This window comes from Vicia villosa, linkage group LG5 (genome assembly GCF_029867415.1).
Source record: "Vicia villosa cultivar HV-30 ecotype Madison, WI linkage group LG5, Vvil1.0, whole genome shotgun sequence".
NCBI classification, from domain to species: Eukaryota; Viridiplantae; Streptophyta; class Magnoliopsida; order Fabales; family Fabaceae; genus Vicia; species Vicia villosa.
In genome coordinates, this window is record NC_081184.1 from 140,036,043 (window position 1) to 140,059,357 (window position 23,315).

The 23,315-nt window shown below is 31.8% G+C and overlaps 1 protein-coding gene across 1 annotated transcript; it reads left to right on the plus strand.

Moving 5' to 3' along the window:
- Window positions 1-9,060: 9,060 nt before the first annotated feature.
- Window positions 9,061-11,632, plus strand: LOC131607547 ((3S,6E)-nerolidol synthase 1-like). Its single transcript, XM_058879540.1, has 6 exons — window positions 9,061-9,468; window positions 9,560-9,932; window positions 10,035-10,253; window positions 10,348-10,489; window positions 10,616-10,864; window positions 10,999-11,632. The coding sequence occupies exons 1-6, from the start codon at window positions 9,087-9,089 to the stop codon at window positions 11,284-11,286; spliced, it is 1,653 nt and encodes a 550-aa protein (XP_058735523.1). The 5' UTR covers window positions 9,061-9,086; the 3' UTR covers window positions 11,287-11,632.
- Window positions 11,633-23,315: the final 11,683 nt, after the last annotated feature.

Here is a 23,315-nt window from a genome sequence, read left to right on the forward strand (position 1 = left end):
TGATTTCTCTTGTCCTAGAACTCCACAGCAAAATGGGGTTGTAGAACGAAAGAATAGGACTCTTCAAGAAATGGCCAGAACCATGATCAATGAAACCAATATGGCTAAGCATTTCTGGGCAGAAGCAATAAACACTGCATGTTATATTCAGAATAGAATCTCTATCAGACCTATTCTTAATAAGACTCCCTATGAATTGTGGAAGAATAGAAAGCCTAACATTTCATATTTCCATCCTTTTGGATGTGTATGCTTTATTCTGAACACTAAAGATCATCTTGGTAAGTTTGATTCCAAAGCTCAAAAGTGTTTCCTTCTTGGATATTCTGAACGCTCAAAAGGCTACAGAGTATACAATACTGAAACATTGGTTGTGGAAGAATCAATCAATATCAGGTTTGATGATAAGCTTGGTTCTGAAAAACCAAAGCAAGTTGATAATTTTGCAGGTTGTGATATTGACATATCAGAAGTTGTTGAGCCAAGAAGCAACGCATCAGAAGCAGAGCTTCTCAGAAGCAAAGAATCTGAAGATCAAGTATCAGCTTCTCTGGAGGATCTAAGTATTTCTGAAGAACCATCTGTCAGAAGATCATCCAGACTCATCTCTGGTCATTCAGAAGATGTCATTCTTGGAAAGAAGGATGATCCAATCAGAACAAGAGCATTCCTTAGGAACAATGCAGACTGTCAATTAGGTCTTGTATCTTTGATCGAGCCAACTTCTGTTGATCATGCTCTAGAAGATCCAGACTGGATAATTGATATGCAAGAAGAACTAAATCAGTTTACAAGGAATGATGTTTGGGATCTTGTTCCTAGACCAGATGGATTCAATATAATTGGTACAAATTGGGTCTTCAGAAACAAGCTCAGAATGAGAAGATGAGAAATTCTTACGTATGAGTATCCTTTGATATGAAATTTTTGTTAAGAAGTTCTGATAGAAATCAATTAGAAATTGTGATTCAGTTATTACTAACGTTTCAGTGTCTAAGTTGATTCAGAATCTCTCTTTAAAGCAAAACAGCTGTAACTGGCTATCCAGATGGTAAACACGTGTTCACTACTCCTGGACAAGCGTGCGTGCAGTTGAGGGGACGTCTACTTAGGTAACTGTGCAAATCACGTCTTTTGTCATTATTATCTCTCCTCATGTCACGTAACATTAAATGCTTTTCATCATTTACTCTCTTTCAGTTTTCTTTTTATACTCTTCAAACGGTTCTTTTCCCTCTCATATTTCTCTCTCTCTGCATTCGGTTTCTTTTTCATCTCTCTCTTTTCATATCAAAAACCCTAGCAATTTCCAATATCTGAAAGTTCATCATGAATCCATCGTCAAACTCTGGGAATCAAGACAATGATAGGAAACAAAAGAGAAAGGCATCTGCTGAACCAGAATCCAAACCTAAAAGAGTTAGGATCTCCTATGACCCTCTCAAAATATATCAACCCCTTGACGATTCTCGTCAATCACCTCCCTCTTCAAAGACCTCCACCACCTCTTCCTCCTCATTCATCCTCTCGGAACCACCTTCTTCACCATCTGATATCTCCTCTCCTTTAACCCTTCCTTCAGATATTTCTTCATCCCTCTCATACCCTTTTCCCCCCAGAACACCTAATCCCTATAGTGTTGTTCTTCCCGACTCAAGGATCACTGTCAACCCTCCAACCCCTCCCACTCAAACATATCTGGAGCTTTTACATGCTGATGTAAATGGCTGGTTGGAGATTCTTGGTGCCGCTCACCTTAATCATCTGGATGAGTATGCTACAAACAACCTCTGGAATACCTTTCGTCAGGATTTTCTGGATAAGGCTACAGACACTCAGAGAAGGATTATGTCTGAAGCCCCTGGTGTTCGTGGTCTCCGGTTGGAAGTTGGTGAGAGCAGCCATCACTGTCTCATCAGGAACAGAAGAGTTCTTGAAGAGAAGATACCTGCAGATGAGTTGGAAGAAGAAAATCTCTGCAGAGATATTGTGGTGTGGAAACCCCGGTCTTCTGTGCTACAAGCTACAAGCACTGACGGGATTCATGACATCAGTGGAAGAAGAAAAGCTCTGCAGATGAGTTGGAAGAAGAAAATCTCTGCTGAGTTTCGTTCCTTCATGACAAGGCAAGCTACAAGCACTGACGGGATTCATGATGTTCTGGCGCGGATTTTGCGTAGGCTAGGATCTTAGTCTTTTGGTCTTTGTAGTTTCCTTTCCTTGTTACATCTGTTTTCATGCATTCTTCTTGTAATCCTCTTTTGCTGATCAATGAAAAAGTTCCTTTGTGTTTTACATTCCAGTAAATGTTATCTTTTGTCGTTTTATACATCTGAATCTTTTTATATATTCTTTTTGATGTTATGACAAAAAGGGGGAGAAGATAAATGATAAATGATTTGATTAAATCTATCAGTTGCTGGGTAAAGGCTCCCACACATTCACTAACAAGAACTGCAAGTTCTATATGGTTTAAGTGTTTTGCAGGTACAGAGAAGTGAAGTGAATCTTCAAAGCAAACACTAGAAGCAAAACCATGGAAACTGAAGCAAGCTGAGTGCTGTCAAGCTTCAGAGATCAGAAGCAAGAAAGAAGAATGAATCAGAAGCACTGATAATAGAATTTGAATATCATTGTCTATCCTGTTATGACAAAATTCTATTTGCCCTGATACATATAATGTTATGGCTCTGATACATTATTTGCTCTGATACATGTTTTTAGCCTAAATGCTCTGATACATTTGGCTCTGATACATATCATGTATTTGAATATACATTCTATGTTCTAACTCGTTCATGCTGACTTTTGTCGTTTAGTTTTTTGTTCTGTAACATTTCAGGATGTAGAGATGCTCAGATGATGCTCTGGTACATTCAACAATGTTCTGATACAAATCTAGCATGAAGTGATGTTGGTAGACATTCAAAGTTCTGAAGCTATCCGAGGGAAGCAGAAATCAGAAGATGTGAATGCTCCAAAAGATCCAGAAATTCAAGTTCTGAAGCTGTCCTGAATGGAAGCAGAAATCAGAAGCTGTGAATGTTCTGAAGATCAAAGAAACTCAAGTTCTGAAGCTGTCCTGAATGGAAGCAGAAGTCAGAAGCTGTGAGTGTTCTAAGGATCTAAAGAAATTCAAGTTCTGAAGCTGTCCAATGGAAGCAGAAGTCAGAAGCTATGAATTCTCTGAAGGCAGAAGCTTATATGATCGTCTCTACCGAAATAATCAGGGAAGTCTTTTATCAAAGTTCTTCGAGTATTTATTTCAGGGGGAGATTATTTATCTCAGGGGGAGACATATTCATATGCTTATGCTATAGCTGTGTAATTTGTCTTTTGCCGTCTACTCTTTCTGATCGCAAATTCATATCATTTATATATGTTTTTGTCATCATCAAAAAGGGGGAGATTGTTAGAACAAGATTTGTTCTTATCAATTATCTTAGTTTTGATGATAACAATAATATGAATTTTGCTTAAGATAATATGGTACTCTAATCCAATGCAATTTCCCTTTCAGGAAATATATAAAGAGTACGCATAATTCAGCGCTCAGAAGATGTGTCTCGAATGGTTCAGCATGCAACATCAGAACATGGTCTGGCAAGACATCAGAAGATGGTCGAAGCAGAATCAGAACATGGGTCTATGGAAGCATCAGAAGAACATGAGATCAGAAGCACTGAAGATCAGAAGATGGTATCACGCTCAGAAGCACTTCAAGGTCAGAAGATCAGAAGATGCTGTGCACCAAGCTGTTTGACTCTGATGATATTCAAACGTCGTATTCACAAACATCAGATCAGAAGGAAGTACACGTGGCAGACTACGCTGACTGACAAAAGGAACGTTAAAGCTACTAAAGGCTACGTCAGTAGACACAGCGTGAACAAGGCTCGAGGTAGTTGACAAAAGCGTATAACATTAAATGCAAAGCTGTACGGAACACGCAAAGCATTAAATGCATTCAACGGTCATCTTCTCAACGCCTATAAATATGAAGTTCTGATGAGAAGCAAGGTTAACGATCCTGAACAAAGACAATTCAAATTAACTTGCTGAAACGCTGTTCAACTCTAAACTCAGAATCTTCATCTTCATCAAAGCTCACTACATTGCTGTTGTAATATCTTAGTGAGATTAAGCTTAAATTGTAAGAGAAATATCACAGTTGTGATTATCGCTTTTAAGAAGCATTTGTAAACTCTTGAATAGATTACATTAAGTTGTAAGGAACTAGAGTGATCAGTTGATCAGTATACTCTAGGAAGTCTTAGCAGTTAGCTGAGCAGGAAGTCTTGGCAGTTAGCTGAGCAGGAAGTCTTGGCAGTTGGCTGAGCAGAAAGTCTTAGGAGTGAACTAAGCCTAGAGTGATCGTGTTGATCAGTAGACTCTAGAAAAGTCTTAGGAGTGAACTAAGCAGTTGTTCCTGGAGTGATCAGGTTGTGATCAGAAGACTCTGGAAGACTTAGTTGCGGCTAAGTGGAAAACCATTGTAATCCGTGCGATTAGTGGATTAAATCCTCAGTTGAGGTAAATCATCTCTGCGGGGGTGGACTGGAGTAGCTTCGTTAACAGCGAACCAGGATAAAAATAATTGTGCATTTTATTTTTATCACTCAAGATTTTAAGTCACACTTATTCAATCCCCCCTTTCTAAGTGTTTTTCTATCCTTCAAAAGAAACATGTTATTTCTTTACCTTATCTTGATAACTTTAATGAAAGTTAGAATCCCACCAAAGCTAGGCCAGCTCAAATGAACCATGAGTATTTGGAGCTATGCAAAAAAGAGATAGAATCTCTTTTGGAGAAAAAATTAATAAGAAAATCCAAATCTCCTTGGAGTTGCACAGCCTTTTATGTTAATAATGCTGCTGAAAAAGAACGTGGGGTCCCAAGACTTGTTATTAATTACAAGCCTCTTAATAAGGTGTTAAGATGGATTTGGTATCTTACTCCTAATAAAAAAAGACCTATTAGATAGAATAAACAATGCTTTAATCTTCTCTCTGTTTGATATGAAATCTGGTTATTGGCAAATTCAAATTAATGAATCTTATAAGTATAAAACAGCCTTTATTGTACCCTTTGGACATTATGAATGGAATGTCCTTCCGTTTGGTCTTTAAAATGCCCTCTCTGTATTTCAAAATATTATGAATGATATTTTTAATCCTTATACCAAATTTATAATTGTTTATATTGATGATGTTTTAGTTTTTTTCTAAAACGATAGATCAACATATTAAACATTTGAAAATATTTAAAAGATTAATTAAACATAATGGATTAGTTATATCTGCTCCAAAAATGAAATTTTTTCAAACTAAAGTTATATTTCTAGGTCATGAAATTGACCAAGGAACAATAATTCCTATACGAAGAAGTATTGAATTTGCTTCAAAATTTCTCAATATTATTACTGATAAAAAACAATTACAAAGATTTCTTGGTAGTCTTAATTATATAGTAGATTATTATGAAAATCTTGCTAAAGATACTACCATATTACATGCTAGGCTTAGAAAAAATCCCGGCCCTTGGACTAATGAACATTCTCAGACAGTCCAAAGAATTAAAAATAAGGTTAAATGTTTGCCTTGTTTATCTCCTGCTAATCCTAAGTATTTCAAAATTGTTGAAACTGATGCTTCAGACTTTGGCTATGGAGGAATCCTTAAACTGGTTATACCTGATACATCAAAAGAAGTTTTAGTTAGATTTACTTCTGGAAAATGGAATCCTACTCAATCTAAATATTCTACTATCAAGAAAGAAATGCTTTCTATTATAAAATGTATTTCAAAATTTCAAGATGATCTTCTTAATAAGAAATTCTTATTAAAAATTGATTGCAGCTCAGCTAAATCAATTATTGAAAATGATCTTAAAAATCTTGTTGCTAAGCAAATTTTTGCTAGCTGGAAATCTCAATTATCTATGCTTGAATTTGATATTCAACACATTAAAGGTGAAAATAATTCACTTGCTGACTACCTAACTCGTGAATTTTTGCAGGGGAAAAATGATGACCCCATATAGGGGAAGAGGCCGCAGCTATGGTCGTGGTGGAAGAGGGAGTAACAATAGGTTACCTCAACCTGAATCAAACATTCCTCTAATAGGGGATTGGACTACAGTTTACAAAGGGAGAAAAATGAAGCAATTACCTGCATCTTCATCAAAAAAGGAAGATACTGCTTCCTCCTCTAATAAAAATACATCCTACAAGGAAGTTGCGGTTAACAACCCATCTCAAGAACAACTGGATTATTTTTAAAATCCAGTAACTGAAAAAATCATGTATGTTGATGAAGAAGATATTAAGATAAATCCAAATGATGGATGGTCTATCAAAACGAGATACCTCGAATCACGAGGATATCCCGGTCTTCATGGAAAATTTAGGCCTCACCTAGAAATTCTTTTGACTGTTACCGAATTGGTAACAATTACTCACCACTACCAAAACAATAATCCTGAAAGTTTTATAAACTTCAGTAAATGTCATATTAATAAAATCTTGTTACCAAGAGAATGGGGTCTCAACCCAAATGGTGAAAAAGCAATAAGAATTGCTGAAGGAAAGTATATTTACTTTAATTATTGGGACTATGTCCAAGCTTTTACTCAAGCTTTTTATTATCAAAATCCTAAGAATAAGCATTCTTGGTTTTTCTCTATTAATTCAGAAATGATTAATAGACCAGTACCAAATTGGTTTTATGAATGGTGGACTAAATTTGGTCAGTCTTTGGAAATTTTACCCAAAGAATTACTTGATTTGTACAATCCCTGGTGTGATAATAGTCCACTTATCATAAATATTTTATCTGAAAATTTAATCATAGGGCAATGTCCATTTTTATTATTTGCCAAATTTCAGATTCCTTGGATATGGAGATGGTCTATCACCATATCTCAAGATAAATTCAACATTCCAATTTTAGAAAGAAATTTATTCTATAAATGGTGGAACAAGATGAGTTATGAAGAAATCCAGAATAAAATTATTCTGATTCAAGCTGCCATAGCTGAAGATCAAAATAATAAAGTCAAAGAGCAGAGCTCGCAACAAATGTCCATGGGAAATTTGAAGAACTTCTTCCAAAGAAAATATCCAAATGAAACAGAAGAAGAAATTATGGTCAGAACTTTGGACTATATGAAGAATCATTTCTTCTCCACTTTTCCAACAAAGACATCAAAAGATAAAAATTCATCTATGAAGACTAGCTCTTCTATGGGATCATTGGATTCCAACAATTTTGATTGTTTAGCAGGAGAAGCCCAAGCAGGGGACCATGCTGATGAAGATTTTTGGGATGCCATGATTCAATCTATGGCTCAAAAGACAAAGGACAAAGCAAGAGATAATAGAATCCCGAGACAAAGAGAAATGGACAAGAGAGAATCTTATCTTGTCTACCATTTCAAAAAACAATAAATGATAAGAATATTATCTTATGAGAAAAAACATTGCTAAAGACAAAAGAAAAGATATGAAAGCATCTTATCTTGGAAGAAGGCACATGCAAGCATCTTTCCTTGGAATAGGGAAAGAATATTTTCAGCTTTTTGTGAGAAAGTTTGTATTTTGTTAATTATTATTGACGATGGGGCCCAAAGTGTACCCGACAATAATAATTCACCTTTGTTTATTGTAACCGGCTATCATAGGTAGCTCTTACAGGCTTAAATAGTAAGCCTTTGTATCCCTTTATAAAAGGAATTTCTTTTCTTTTGTAAGCACGCAATTTTAAGAAAATAAAAAGTTTGTTGTATGCTCTGTCTTCTATCTACCCTCTCTCACTAAAATACATAAAATTTCGATCCTGCTTCTGCTGTAGTACACTTCTTATGCTCTGTCTTCTATCTACCCTCTCTCTCGCTGTGAGTTAATTATATATGTTTAAAGTCTAAAAACAATTGAATTTTAGTTAATCCACAGTTAAAGTAGCATTTATGAATAACTACAACAAATCGATGATGTATAATGTTTTCCATGACAATAGATAATAACATAATACTCTGTTATCAGTAAATGTATACTATAGCAATTATAATACACTTAATTTTTTTTTCTCTTTTTGTCTTGTATGTGTATAGTCTGTAAGAGTTATTTTATCGACATACTTGATGAGATTTTATTTATTTTTAATATTCATTTTACTCGTATGTTTTTAATAAGTTCGTACCAATAAAATAAATTATTTTTATAATTTAATAATTTATAAATATTAATAATTTATTAATAATGGTATATTATAGAAAATACAAAAAATTTATATATTATTACGGATTAAACTCTAGAACAACCGTTGGTACTCATACTTAATTAAATTGTAATTTATTTAATTTAGTGATCATTCAACTAAATTGTTAATTGATAAGTAGTTAATATGATTATATATTAAAATATTCAAAAATAAACATGTGGAAAGTTATATCTTTTTCACTTTGATAGTGACATGCACATTCTGACTAGTTATACTATTACTACTATATTACAAAAAAATTGGATACAATTATTTATAATTTAAAATACATTAAAAATATCTAAAATTTAAATAAATAAAATATATTTCTAATATTAAATTTTTAAATTATTCAATCAATAATTAAATATGATAAAATAAATTGCTAAAATATTGAACATTTTGTGATAGATAGAAGGAAAAAAGTATCATATTAGATAGAGCCTTGCTATTCATACACTCACTTTTGCCTACACCGTAGCATACAAGAAAGCAAATTGCTGGTGGCACGGAAATCAAAGCTAGATAAATTAATAAAAAATAAAATTAGTATATGTGGGGTATATTAATACGGTGTATATGTTAATACGGTGTATATGTTAACTTTAGTGTAAGTCTAGCATTTCTATATATATATATATATATATATATATATATATATATATATATATATATATATATATATATATATATATATATATATATATATATATATATATATATATATATATATATATATATATATATATATATATATATATGTTCTTTCATGGATCCTATATATAGGTGTTGCTAGTGACCACTTGACTAAACTATATTTCTTTGCCATGCATTTCAAATTGTGTCTATCCTCTTTGAAACCACAAATTGTCTCAACAAATCCACAACTTCTCAAACATGAATCTCTTTCCAAGTGGAACATTGATAGTGTTGAAATAGAAAGGCGCAACGCACTCATAGATATCAGCAACACTAATTATCCTTCCGAGAAACTTGAGGTGGTTACGTATGAACTTAAGAATGTTAATGAAAATTCATTGAAAGGTTTGTACATGGTTGATGCCATGCAACGACTAAATATTGATTACCACTTTCAAGAAGAAATTGAAGCATTCCTAACAAGAGAATATGTGAGTCCTCATCGTGATCTTCGTGAATCCGCACTTCGCTTCAGACTATTAAGACAACAATGTCACTTTGTTCCTTCAGGTTAGATTTTACACAAGTGATTTTCCTTTTTTTTATTTTATAATGAATATTAGGAGACTAATATATTTGTTATTGGAAATTAACATTAAAGAGGTGTTTAACAAGTTCAAAAATAAGAAGGAAAAGTTCAATCCAAAATTAGGTGAAAATATCAAAGGAATGATAGATTTGTTTGAAGCCTCTCATCTAAGCATGGAAGGGGAAGATATACTTGATGAAGCTGAAGAATTTAGTAGGAGGATCCTAAATGGAAAATTGGCACAGCTGGATAATCATGAAGCTATGTTTGTAAAGAGAACATTAGAATATCCTTTTCACAAAAGCTTGCCTTTGTTCAATGCTAGAAAATTCCATGGTCACTTATATGGCACAAATGCATGGTTTGGTTCTTTGCAAGAATTGGCAAAAATAGATTTCACTCTGCGGCAACAATTATACCATCAAGAGATTGCTCAAATTTCCAAGTATGCATGCTAAATAATTTTATTAAATATTTTATTTTCTCATATTTTAAAAAAAATAAGTTATTCCTCACACAATTCTGTACTTTTCATTATTATGAACAGATGGTGGAAAGAACTTGGTTTAGCCAATGAGTTGCCTCTCATTAGAAATCAACCTCTTAAATGGTACATTTGGTCATTGGCATGCCTCATAGATCCTACCTTATCCAAAGAAAGAATCGAGCTCACAAAACCAATATCTTTAATCTATATAATTGATGATATTTTTGATATTTATGGAACTCTGGATGATTTAACTCTTTTTACCGAAGCAGTTTCGAGGTAAATTGCATGATAGTCGCTTATTACATTTCTAAGATGAAAATAAAAATTAAATAAAATGAATGATTGATTGATTAATAATTGTTGAGTGCAGTTGGAATATTGACACAGCTATGGAGAAACTACCAAATTATATGAAAACATGTTTCAAGGTTCTTTATGATCAAACAAATGAAATAAGCTTCAACATCTATCAAAAGCATGCATGGAACCCCAGAGATTCGCTTCGAAACGCAGTAATTAAAAATAAGTTTATATACATATATTAGTATTAATAGTCTATATATATATATATATATATATATATATATATAGCATTCTTGTAATTAAAATACAAAATTTTAAACATTTTTTTCATGCAGTGGGAGAGTTTGTGCAAAGCATTTCTAGTCGAAGCAAAGTGGTTTGCTTCAGGGAAGTTGCCAAATGCTGAAGAGTATTTAAAGAATGGGATAGTAAGTTGTGGAGTGCATGTAGTGTTGGTTCACCTTTTCTTTCTTTTAGGGAAAGGAATAACCAAACAAAATATTGAAAAATTAGACACAATCCCACCCATTATTTCATCTCCTGCTACAATTCTCCGACTTTGGGATGACTTGGGAGATGCAGAGGTAAACACATTTTATGATGTTATTTGTTAAAATATATTGCATATAGAAAATACATTGATATTATTTAATTTGTTGTATATATTGAGTACTAATTAATATTTTTTAAATTTTTTTATGACAAAATATATATAAAGGACGAGAATCAACAAGGAAAAGATGGATCATATGTGAGTTGTCTAATGATGGACCAGCCAGAGTATTATTGTAAGAGAAAAGCAAGAAACGAGGTTATTAGTAAAATATGCAATGCATGGAAAAGCATCAATAAAGAGTGTCTATTTGATAGCCATTTCAATAAAGAATTTAAAAATGCTTCACTAAATCTTGCAAGGATGGTACCATTGATGTATAGTTATGATGATAAACACTCCCTTCCATTGTTAGAGGATCAAATACATTCCTTACTTTATGATCAAGTTTAATAAGATATATTGTACTCTTGGAATTAAACTCAAAACTTTGAGTAATTCTTTATCGCTACATAATGATAATGAAAGAAGGAATAACGAAAGTTTGAAAAGAAAGGTGAATTAAGGTTTGAGCAAAATAAGAGGAGTATTAGAAGTGTGCATTCTATATATTCCATTATACTTGTACTATTCTGTTCCATATAGGTTATGCAGTTAAAATAGTTGGTTAGGTGGTTAAAAGTTTGTTACATTAAAGTTACTTGCTATGCCTAGTATATAATACTAGTAACTATTGTATTGTAAGTTGTGAAGTTTACACACAAAAAGATATTCAATCATAATGTAGAGCATTTTACAATTCTAGTATGGTATCAATCGCCTCCGATCCTTTCTCTTCTGCTACTCTTCTTTTTTTCCATCATCATCTTGCTTGAGTTCTGAGCTTCAGAGAAGCTCCGATCTTATCCTCTTGCACCTTCATCTTCACCATCAATTGCGGCTTCAACTGAACCAAATACACCACTTGGATCGTTTTCAAACTCCACAAATCATAGCGTCTTTGGACCGAAACTATCCATCAAGCTTCAGGAGAACAACTTTCTCCTATGGATAGAATGTATCATCCTCTCCCACAAACTTCACAAATTCGTGGCAAATCCGACAATCCCTCCGATCTTCAAATCCGATGATGATCCCATTGCTAACAAGGTTTGTGAAGAATATGAAACCTGGATCGTTCAAGATGAAGCTCTTTTCAAGTATTGGCAAAAATAGATTTCACTGTGCGGCAACAATTATATCATCAAGAGATTGCTCAAATTTCCAAGTATGCATGCTAAATAATTTTATGAAATATTTTATTTTCTGATATTAGAAAAAATAAGCTGGTCCTCACACAACTCTGTATTTTTCATTATTATGAACAGATGGTGGAAAGAACTTAGTTTAGCCAATGAGTTACCTTTCATTAGAAATCAACCTCTTAAATGGTACATTTGGTCATTGGCATGCCTCGTAGATCCTACCTTATCCAAAGAGAGAATTGAGCTCACAAAACTAATATCTTTAATTTATAAAAAAATGAAATAAAAGAACAAATCAAATTGATTGAGCAACAAGTTTAAAAAAAGAAGTGTGTAATGATTTACCAAATGCTTTTTGGGATAGAAAGAAACATGTTATTTCTTTACCTTATCTTGATAACTTTAATGAAAGTCAGATTCCCACCAAAGCTAGGCCAGCTCAATTGAACCATGAGTATTTGGAGCTATGCAAAAAAGAGATAGAATCTCTTTTGGAGAAAAAATTAATAAGAAAATCCAAATCTCCTTGGAGTTGCACAGCCTTTTATGTTAATAATGCTGCTGAAAAAGAACGTGGGGTCCCAAGACTTGTTATTAATTACAAGCCTCTTAATAAGGTGTTAAGATGGATTAGGTATCTTATTCCTAATAAAAAAACACCTATTAGATAGATTAAACAATGCTTTAATCTTCTCTCTGTTTGATATGAAATCTGGTTATTGGCAAATTCAAATTAATGAATCTTATAAGTATAAAACAGCCTTTACTGTACCCTTTGGACATTATGAATGGAATGTCCTTCCGTTTGGTCTTAAAAATGCCCCCTCTGTATTTCAAAATATTATGAATGATATTTTTAATCCTTATACCAAATTTATAATTGTTTATATTGATGATGTTTTAGTTTTTTTCTAAAACTATAGATCAACATATTAAACATTTAAAAATATTTAAAGGATTAATTAAACATAATAGATTAGTTATATCTGCTCCAAAAATGAAATTTTTTCAAACTAAAGTTAGATTTCTAGGTCATGAAATTGACCAAGGAACAATAATTCCTATACGAAGAAGTATTGAATTTGCTTCAAAATTTCCCAATATTATTACAGATAAAAAACAATTACAAAGATTTCTTGGTAGTCTTAATTATATAGTAGATTATTATGAAAATCTTGCTAAAGATACTGCCATATTACATGCTAGGCTTAGAAAAAATCCCGGCCCTTGGACTAATGAACATTCTCAGACAGTCCAAAGAATTAAAAATAAGGTTAAATGTTTGCCTTGTTTATCTCCTGCTAATCCTAAGTATTTCAAAATTGTTGAAACTGATGCTTCAGACTTTGGCTATGGAGGAATCCTTAAACTGGTTATACCTGATACATCAAAAGAAGTTTTAGTTAGATTTACTTCTGGAAAATGGAATCCTACTCAATCTAAATATTCTACTATCAAGAAAGAAATGCTTTCTATTATAAAATGTATTTCAAAATTTCAAGATGATCTTCTTAATAAGAAATTCTTATTAAAAATTGATTGCAGCTCAGCTAAATCAATTATTGAAAAAGATCTTAAAAATCTTGTTTCTAAGCAAATTTTTGCTAGCTGGAAATCTCAATTATCTATGCTTGAATTTGATATTCAACACATTAAAGGTGAAAATAATTCACTTGCTGACTACCTAACTCGTGAATTTTTGCAAGGGAAAAATGATGACCCCATATAGGGGAAGAGGCCGCAGCTATGGTCGTGGTGGAAGAGGGAGTAACAATAGGTTACCTCAACCTGAATCAAACATTCCTCTAATAGGGGATTGGACTACAGTTTACAAAGGGAGAAAAATGAAGCAATTACCTGCATCTTCATCAAAAAAAGGAAGATATTGCTTCCTCCTCTAATAAAAATACATCCTACAAGGAAGTTGCGGTTAACAACCCATCTCAAGAACAACTGGATTATTTTTAAAATCCAGTAACTTAAAAAATCATGTATGTTGATGAAGAAGATATTAAGATAAATCCAAATGATGGATGGTCTATCAAAACGAGATACCTCGAATCACGAGGATATCCCGGTCTTCATGGAAAATTTAGGCCTCACCTAGAAATTCTTTTGACTGTTACCGAATTGGTAACAGTTACTTACCACTACCAAAACAATAATCCTGAAAGTTTTATAAACTTCAGTAAGTGCCATATTAATAAAATCTTGTTACCAAGAGAATGGGGTCTCAACCCAAATGGTGAAAAAGCAATAAGAATTGCTGAAGGAAAGTATATTTACTTTAATTATTGGGACTATGTCCAAGCTTTTACTCAAGCTTTTTATTATCAAAATCCTAAGAATAAGCATTTGTATCCTTATATAAAGGGAATTTCTTTTCTTTTGTAAGCACGCAATTTTAAGAAATTAAAAAGGTTGGTTGTATGCTCTGTCTTCTATCTACCCTCTCTCTCTAAAATACATAAAATTCCGATCCTACTTCCGCTGTAGTACACTTCTGGTATCAGAGCCTGGTTAGAAACTAAGGTATATTTCTTAATTCAACTATTTGTCTATGACAATTAGTGGCTAAATTTTTTGTTGTGGAAGGTTAGGTAACTTAGAAGAAACTAAGTATGTAGGTTTTTCTCTTGATATTAGTAAATTTATATCATGGCAAAAAGTTGTATGGGTTTTTTCAAAATTGAAAATGTTTTTTAGTGTTTTCCTATATTCATCGTTTTTTCCATGGAAGGGAGGGTTAAGATGAATTTAAAAAATAAATTGTTTGCTGAAAAACATTGGACATCTTTGATTTGGGAAAAATCCTTCTATCCTTTCGGTTTGATAGTTAAACAATGTTTTTGTTTACAAAGATCACTTATCAGTTGTTGCCTAGATATATTTGTACTGAGAGCAAGAGTTATATTTACCTACTTAGTTTTACCTAAGGTAGCTAATTGTCCACAACATCCTTAGCCAGCCATATTTATGGACTCTGATGATGATAATCATCACAATAATTTGATTAAACATGAAGAACTTATGGAATATCCAAAAAAAATGGATAAACTTAATAAATGGGCAATTCCATCAGTAGCATTCAAATCAAATTTATAAATTTGGAAAAATTGATATATTATCTCGTTTTGCTGTAAAAAGTTTAGAACAATCTATTCAAATTTCTGAAAGTACTTAGACAATCAAACTTTTAATGAAAAAGGATTCACTTCCTTTTAAAAATTATAATTATATCCATGTTGGTTTAATACAAGTTGCTGCTAAACCTTTGACTTTGCTAGGATTAAATACTAACATCCTGGGATATATCAGAGATGGTAGATGTAAATATTTTAAACAATCTTTAGCTGCTTTAGTTGAGACAAATCTGTGTCACGGACCAGTTTATTTTGATGTCTCCCCCAATATAAGCTTATCCATGTCTGATAAAAAATTATTAGACGCTCTGCAGTTAACCATTCATACTAATGGTTACAATTTCAAACATGGTAGTGAAATTATGGCTATATGTTATAAGGTTTATTACAAAGTACTTACCACTTTAAACCCCAAAGCTAAATAAATATAGTTTCCAGGAACTACGACTTTAGTTCAAACTAATCTGCTGACCTCTAATGTTGCAACTAATAGGTTGCTTAAATGGGATGAAATTAATTTTCCATAAACCTGGAACCTCCCTCAAGCCATTGAACCAGAACCTATCCTTAATAAGGATGTTGATCAAGTAATCCAATCTAGTGAAGGAGATCTAGAGATAAATTTTAGCTCTAAAAGAATTATTAGAATACCTAGATCTATGTCTGGAAGACATTCAGTGAATTCTATAAATGAATTTTATTCTGCTCCTAGTCAATTAGCTAGACCCTCAACTTCTCAATTGAGAGAAGAAATAGAAGTCGTTGAAAATATAAGACTTAGCGAAAACAAAATTCCCCATGGTATATATCAAAAACCAAATCCTCCTAGAGTAGAATTACCTACTCCCTCAGATATGGACTTCCAGTTATAATGTTAGATTATTCTCCAGGTATTAATTTAAGAAACCTTGTCAATAACGAGTTTCAACATGCAAGATACACCCACTTTAGAGAATGGTTTTTTAAAAAAAATTCGGCTCCTGTGTTAGCAAGTTTTAAAGAGGAGTACTATACTCAAATGTCTATGAACCAAGATTTCATTCCCTTTGTCAAATGGTTCATTAGTTACTTTATAAGTAAGCAAAAATAAGAATTGGTTTCCATGAAACATGACGAGCTGATAGTCCTACAAAAGCCTTGGGAAAGTATCCAAGGAGAAAAAATGGAATCTCCTTTTCCCCCAGAACAAACAATAAGTTTGGGTTCTCATACCGAAGCTACACCTTATCTTACCCTCCAATTACAAAGGGTTGAACAAAACCAGATTACTCTAAAGGAATTAAATTCCATAATTAGATCCAACAATTATACTAATGCCTACCTTGTTTGTCTAGGAGAACAATTTATTTCTCTAGAAAAAGAACTTTTATCCATTAAAGACCTTTTAAACAAACAAATAGCGCGTCAAAAAATTATTATTGACCTTATTAATAAGCCTAATCCTCAGGAACAAGCTTCTACATCTAATATTTTAAATGTTCCTATAATTCAACCTCCTATTCCTATAGAAGGATTTAAAATGGAAACCAATGGTGATGAGTTTGTCTGTATTCTTGAGAAAAAGCTTAAAGATTTACATTTAACTGTTATGTTTAATCAAGACTCTTCCAACGAAGAAGACATTAATGATTTAACAAATATGTTTGTTGATTTAGACATTGGTAATCAAAATACTAGTGAGATAAACCCTGTTTATAACTCTAAACCCTTAGAAAAATATTATTATAAGCGTCCCTCTCCTCAAGACATACTTTTTGAGGAACCTGAACCCTACAAAAATTCATATTCTGGAAAAGCCATTTATGAATGGAATATTGATGGATTTAATGACAAGCAAATCGTTGATAAAATACATAGAATAATTATGTATTCAACTGTTTGTAAACAACACGGAAATTCTGACAACGATATTGCCTCCTTCATATCAACTGGATTTGTTGATCAATTAAGAGGCTGGTGGGATCATTATCTCATTGAAAGTCGGAAAAAAGATATTCTTCACCATAAGAAATTAGTTATGTCTGAAACTCCTGCGATTGGAGCAAGTGGTATTGCCACCATAGGTGAAGAAGATGCGGTTTATACACTGTGTCTCTCTATCCTTCAAAATTTTGTTGGAACCAATGTCCGTATTGGAGAAAAACTTCAAACTCTACTTCAGAATCTAAGATGTCCTTCTCTTACACATTTTAGATGGTATAAAGATACCTTTTTTTCTAGAGTTTACCAATTAAAAACCCCTAATTCTATCCACTGGAAAGCCAAATTTATTGATGGTTTACCCATTTTCTTTTCTGAAAAGGTTAGAAATTCTTTAAGAAGTAAAAATGATGGGATAAATATTAATTACCATGATCTTACTTATGGTCAAATTATTAGCACTTGTGTTAATGAAGGATTAATCTTATGTAATGATATTAAGCTTAGAAATCAGCTTAAGAAACTGAAACTTTCTGAAAAACACCAAATGGGTGAATTCTGCGATCAATTTGCCTTTGATCTTGGAAGATCTTCGGAGAATAAGAGAAAGAAAGGAAAATATTCAAAAATAAACCTTATAAAAATAATAAGGATATTTATAAAAAAATTTATAGAAAGAATAAGAAAAGGAGTCACTTAAATAAAAATATACCAAAAGATAAGCCTTTTAATCATAAAGGCAAAAGAAAGGCTAAAATGCTTGATGTATCTTGCCACAAATGTGGTAAAGCTGGTCATTATGAAAACCAATGTTGGACCAAAAAAGCTCTCAATGAAATTCAGGATGAACAATTACGCTCCCAACTTGAGAGAGTTTGTTTAGTTAAGTCTGACACAGAGACTAATTCTTCTAATAAAGATATTGACATGATCTATGAATTATCATTAGATTATTCCTCTGATGATTCTGACAATAATAATTGTCAATGTAATCAAATTGATTACTAGAAGTCTATTGTGGACATGAATGGTCTTAATGTTCTTACTACAGAACAAGATTAAGCCATAAAGGCTATTGAGTCTATCTCTGATAATAAGCTTAAAATAAAAATGCTTGAAGTCTTAATTCAAGAAAATTATAAAAAAGAATCTCCTATTATTATTGAATCCCCTACCAATTAAGTGAGGTTTTATCCAAATTTCAACAATCTAATATTCGTGAAACTCCTGTTTCCTTTGCTTATTTACAAAGAGAAATTAATCCTTTGAAATCTGAAATTACTCAGATAAAGAATGATAATCAAAGATTATCTCAAAGGGTCTCCTTACTCGAAACAGGTAACCTTAAAGTTGAAGAAATATCTTCTACTAGCAGTCCTTCTACTAATGATAGGTTTCTTACTCTTATTGACAGAATAATTTCTCTAAAATAACTTTAGTTATTTAATAGAATTTTTATTTTAGAAAATGAAGTTGCTCTTATTCATAGTGACGCTGACCTTAATTGTCTTCAGGAAAGAATTGTTCCTACCAAGTATTATACCAAAACCACTCAAACCCTTGCACAGGCTAGTGGTGACAAACTAACAGTTAATTATAAATTACCTAATACATATGTTTGTAATCAAGATATTTGTTTACCTACCCATTTTATCTTAGTCAAAATTATGACTCATAGAGTTATTCTTGGAACTCCTTTTTTAAATAGCATTATGCCTTTAATTAATGTTGACACTAAAGGCATCACTACCAAGATTAATGGTAAAACGGTCACTTTTGAATTTATTACTGACCCTCATATTAAAATGCTTAATGATGTTAAAAGTATTCTCTTTAATAAAGAAAAACAATTAAGTTTTCTTAAAGAAGAAATTAGTTTATTAAATATTAATGAACAACTTAATAAAAATGAAATAAAAGAACAAATCAAATTGATTGAGCAACAGTTTAAAAAAGAAGTGTGTAATGATTTACCAAATGCTTTTTGGGATAGAAAGAAACATGTTATTTCTTTACATTATCTTGATGACTTTAATGAAAGTCAGATTCCCACCAAAGCTAGGCCAACTCAAATGAACCATGAGTATTTGGAGCTATCCAAAAAAGAGATAGAATCTCTTTTGGAGAAAAAATTAACAAGAAAATCTAAATCTCCTTGGAGTTGCACATCCTTTTATGTTAATAATGCTGCTGAAAAAGAACGTGGGGTCTCAAGACTTGTTAAACAAGACCTATTAGATAGATTAAACAATGCTTTAAACAATGCTTTAATCTTCTCTAAGTTGATATGAAATCTGGTTATTGACATATTCAGATTAATGAATCTGATAAGTATAAAACAGCCTTTACTGTACCCTTTGGACATTATGAATGGAATGTCCTTCCGTTTGGTCTTAAAAATGCCCCCTCTGAATTTCAAAATATTATGAATGATATTTTTAATCCTTATACAGAATTTATAATTGTTTGTATTGATGATGTTTTAGTTTTTTCTAAAACTATAGATCAACATATTAAACATTTGAAAATATTTAAAGGATTAATTAAACATAATGAATTAGTTATATCTGCTCCTAAAAAGAAATTTTTTCAAACTAAAGTTAGATTTCTAGGTCATGAATTGACCAAGGAACAATAGTTCCTATACAAAGAAGTATTGAATTTGCTTCAAAATTTCCCAATATTATTACATAAAAATAACAATTACAAAGATTTCTTGGTAGTCTTAATTATATAGCAGATTATTATGAAAATCTTGCTAAAGATACTGCCATATTACAAGCTAGGCTTAGAAAAAATCCTGGCCCTTGGACTAATGAACATTCTCAGACAGTCCAAAGAATTAAAATTAAGGTTAAATGTTTGCCTTGTTTATCTCTTGCTAATCCTAAGTATTTCAAAATTGTTGAAACTGATGCTTCAGACTTTGGCTATGGAGGAATCCTTAAACTGGTTATACCTGATACATCAAAAGAAGTTTTAGTTAGATTTACTTCTGGAAAATGGAATCCTACTCAATCTAAATATTCTACTATCAAGAAAGAAATGCTTTATATTATAAAATGAGTTTCAAAATTTCAAGATGATCTTCTTAATAAGAAATTCTTATTAAAAATTGATTGCAGCCCAGTTAAATCAATTATTGAAAAAGATGTTAAAAGTCTTGTTGCTAAGCAAATTTTTGCTAGCTGGCAATCTCAATTATCTATGCATGAATTTGATATTCAACACACTAAAGGTGAAAATAATTCACTTGCTGACTACCTAACTCGTGAATTTTTGCAGGGAAAAAATGATGACCCCATATAGGGGAAGAGGCCGCGGCTATGGCCGTGGTGGAAGAGGGAGTAACTATAGGTTACCTCAACCTGAATCAAACATTCCTCTAATAGGGGATTGGACTACAGTTTACAAAGGGAGAAAATGCAGCAATTACCTTCATCTTCATCAAAAAAGGAAGATATCGCTTCCTCCTCTAATAAAAATACATCCTACAAGGAAGTTGCGGTTAACAACCCATCTCAAGAACAACTGGATTATTTTGAAAATTCAGTAACTAAAAAAATCATGTATGTTGATGAAGAAGATATTAAGATAAACCCAAATGATGGATGGTCTATCAAAACGAGATACCTCGAATCACGAGGATATTCAGGTCTTCATGGAAAATCTAGGCCTCACCTAGAAATTATTTTGACTGTTACCGAATCGGTAACAATTACTCACCACTACCAAAACAATAATCTTGAAAGTTTTATAAACTTCAGTAAATGCCATATTAATAAAATAATGTTACCAAGAGAATGGGGTCTCAACCCAAATGGTGAAAATGCAATAAGAATTGCTGAAGGAAAGTATATTTACTTTAATTATTGGGACTATGTCTAAGCTTTTACTTAAGCTTTTTATTATCAAAATCCTAAGAATAAGCATTATTGGTTTTTCTCTATTAATCCAGAAATGATTAATAGACCAGTACCAAATTGTTTTTATAAATGGTGGACTAAATTTGGCCCGTCTTTGGAAATTTTACCCAAAGAATTACTTGATTTGTACAATCCCTGGTGTGATAATAGTCCACTTATCATAAATATTTTATTTGAAAATTTAATCACAGGACAATGTCCATTTTTATTCTTTGCCAAATTTCAGATTCCTTGGATATGGAGATGGTATATCACCATATCTCAAGATAAATTCAACATTCCAATTTTAGAAAGAAATTTCTTCTATAAATGGTGGAACAAGATGAGTTTTGAAGAAATCCAGAATAAAATTATTCTGACTCATGCAGCCATAGCTGAAGATCAAAATAATAAAGTCAAAGAGCAGAGCTCCCAACAAATGTCCATGGGAAATTTGAAGAACTTCTTCCAAAGAAAATATCCAAATGAAACAGAAGAAGAAATTATGGTCAGAACTTTGGATTATATGAAGAATCAATTCTTCACTTTTCGAACAAAAACATCAAAAGATGAAAATTCATCTATGAAGACTAGCTCTTCTATGGGATCAATGGATTCCAACAATTTTGATTGTTTAGCAGGAAAAGCCCAAGCAGAGGACCATACTGCTGAAGATTTTTGGGATGCCATGATTCAATCTATGGCCCAAAAGGCAAAGGACAAAGCCACGAGATAATAGAATCCCGAGACAAAGAGAAATGGACAAGAGAGAATCTTATCTTGTCTACCATTTCAAAAAACAATGAAAGATAAGAATCTTATCTTATGAGAAAAAACATTGCTAAAGACAAAAGCAAAGATAAGAAAGCATCTTATCTTGGAAGAAGGCACATGTAAGCATACTTTCTTGGAATAGGGAAAGAATATTTTTCAGCTTTTTGTAAGAAAGTTTGTATTTTGTTAATTATTATTGTGACGATGGGGCCCAAAGCGTACCCGACATTAATAATTCACCTTTGTTTATTGTAACCGGCTATCATAGGTAGCTCATACCGGCTTAAATAGTAAGCCTTTGTATCCCTATATAAAGCGAATTTCTTTTCTTTTGTAAGCACACAATTTTAAGAAAATAAAAAAGTTTGTTGTATGCTCTGTCTTCTATCTACCCTCTCTCACTAAAATACATAAAATTTCGATCATGCTTCCGCTGTAGTACACTTCTTATGCTCTGTATTCTATCTACCCTCTCTCTCGCTGTGAGTTAATTATATATGTTAAAAGTCTAAAAACATTTGAATTTTAGTTAATCCACAGTTAAAGTAGCATTTATGAATAACTACAACAAATCGATGTTGTATAATGTTTTCCATGACAATAGATAATAACAAAATACTCCATTATCAATAAATGTATACTACTAAGACTATAATACACTAAATATTTTTTTCTCTTTTTCTCTTGTATGTGTATAGTTTGTAAGAGTAATTTTATCAACATACTTGATGAGATTTTATTTATTTTTAATATTCATTTTACTCGTGTGTTTTTAATAAGTTCATACCAATAAAATAAATTATTTTTATAATTTAATAATTTATAAATATTATCAATTTATTAATAAAGATATATTATAGAAAATACAAATATATATATATATATATATATATATATATATATATATATATATATATATATATATATTATTATGGATTAAACTCTAGACCAACCGTTGGTACTCATACTTAATTAAATTGTAATTTATTTAATTTGGTGATCATTCAACTAAATTGTTAATTGATAAGTAGTTAATATGATTATATATTAAAATATTCAAAAATAAACATGTGGAAAATTATATCTTTTTCACTTTGATAGTGACATGCACTAGTTATACTATTACTACCATATTACAAAAAAATTGGATACAATTATTTATAAATTAAAATATATTAAAAATATCTAAAATTTAAATAAATAAAATATATTTCAAATATTAAAATTTTAAATTATTAAATCAATAACTAAATATGATAAAATAAATTGCTAAAATATTGACCATTTTGTGATAGATAGAAGGAAAAAAATATCATATTAGATAGAGCCGCTACAAAAAAAAAGGTCTCCTGCCACGCCCAAGAAACCGAGGCTATATGCAAAATAATCGTGGCGTAACGCTGAGGACACGGTTTGGCCACAGAAATCCAACTGTGGAGTATGCGGCCGTGGCCTAAAGTAAAGTCCACGGTTTTTTGGTATATACCACGCCTTTT

Coding starts and splice junctions, on each gene's coding strand:
- LOC131607547 (XM_058879540.1), top strand. CDS start 9,087: ATGCATTTCAAATTGTGTCTATCCTCTTTGAAACCACAAATTGTCTCA. Junction 10,490..10,615: donor GAGATTCGCTTCGAAACGCA/GTAATTAAAAAT, acceptor TTTTTCATGCAG/TGGGAGAGTTTGTGCAAAGC. Junction 10,865..10,998: donor ATGACTTGGGAGATGCAGAG/GTAAACACATTT, acceptor ATATATATAAAG/GACGAGAATCAACAAGGAAA.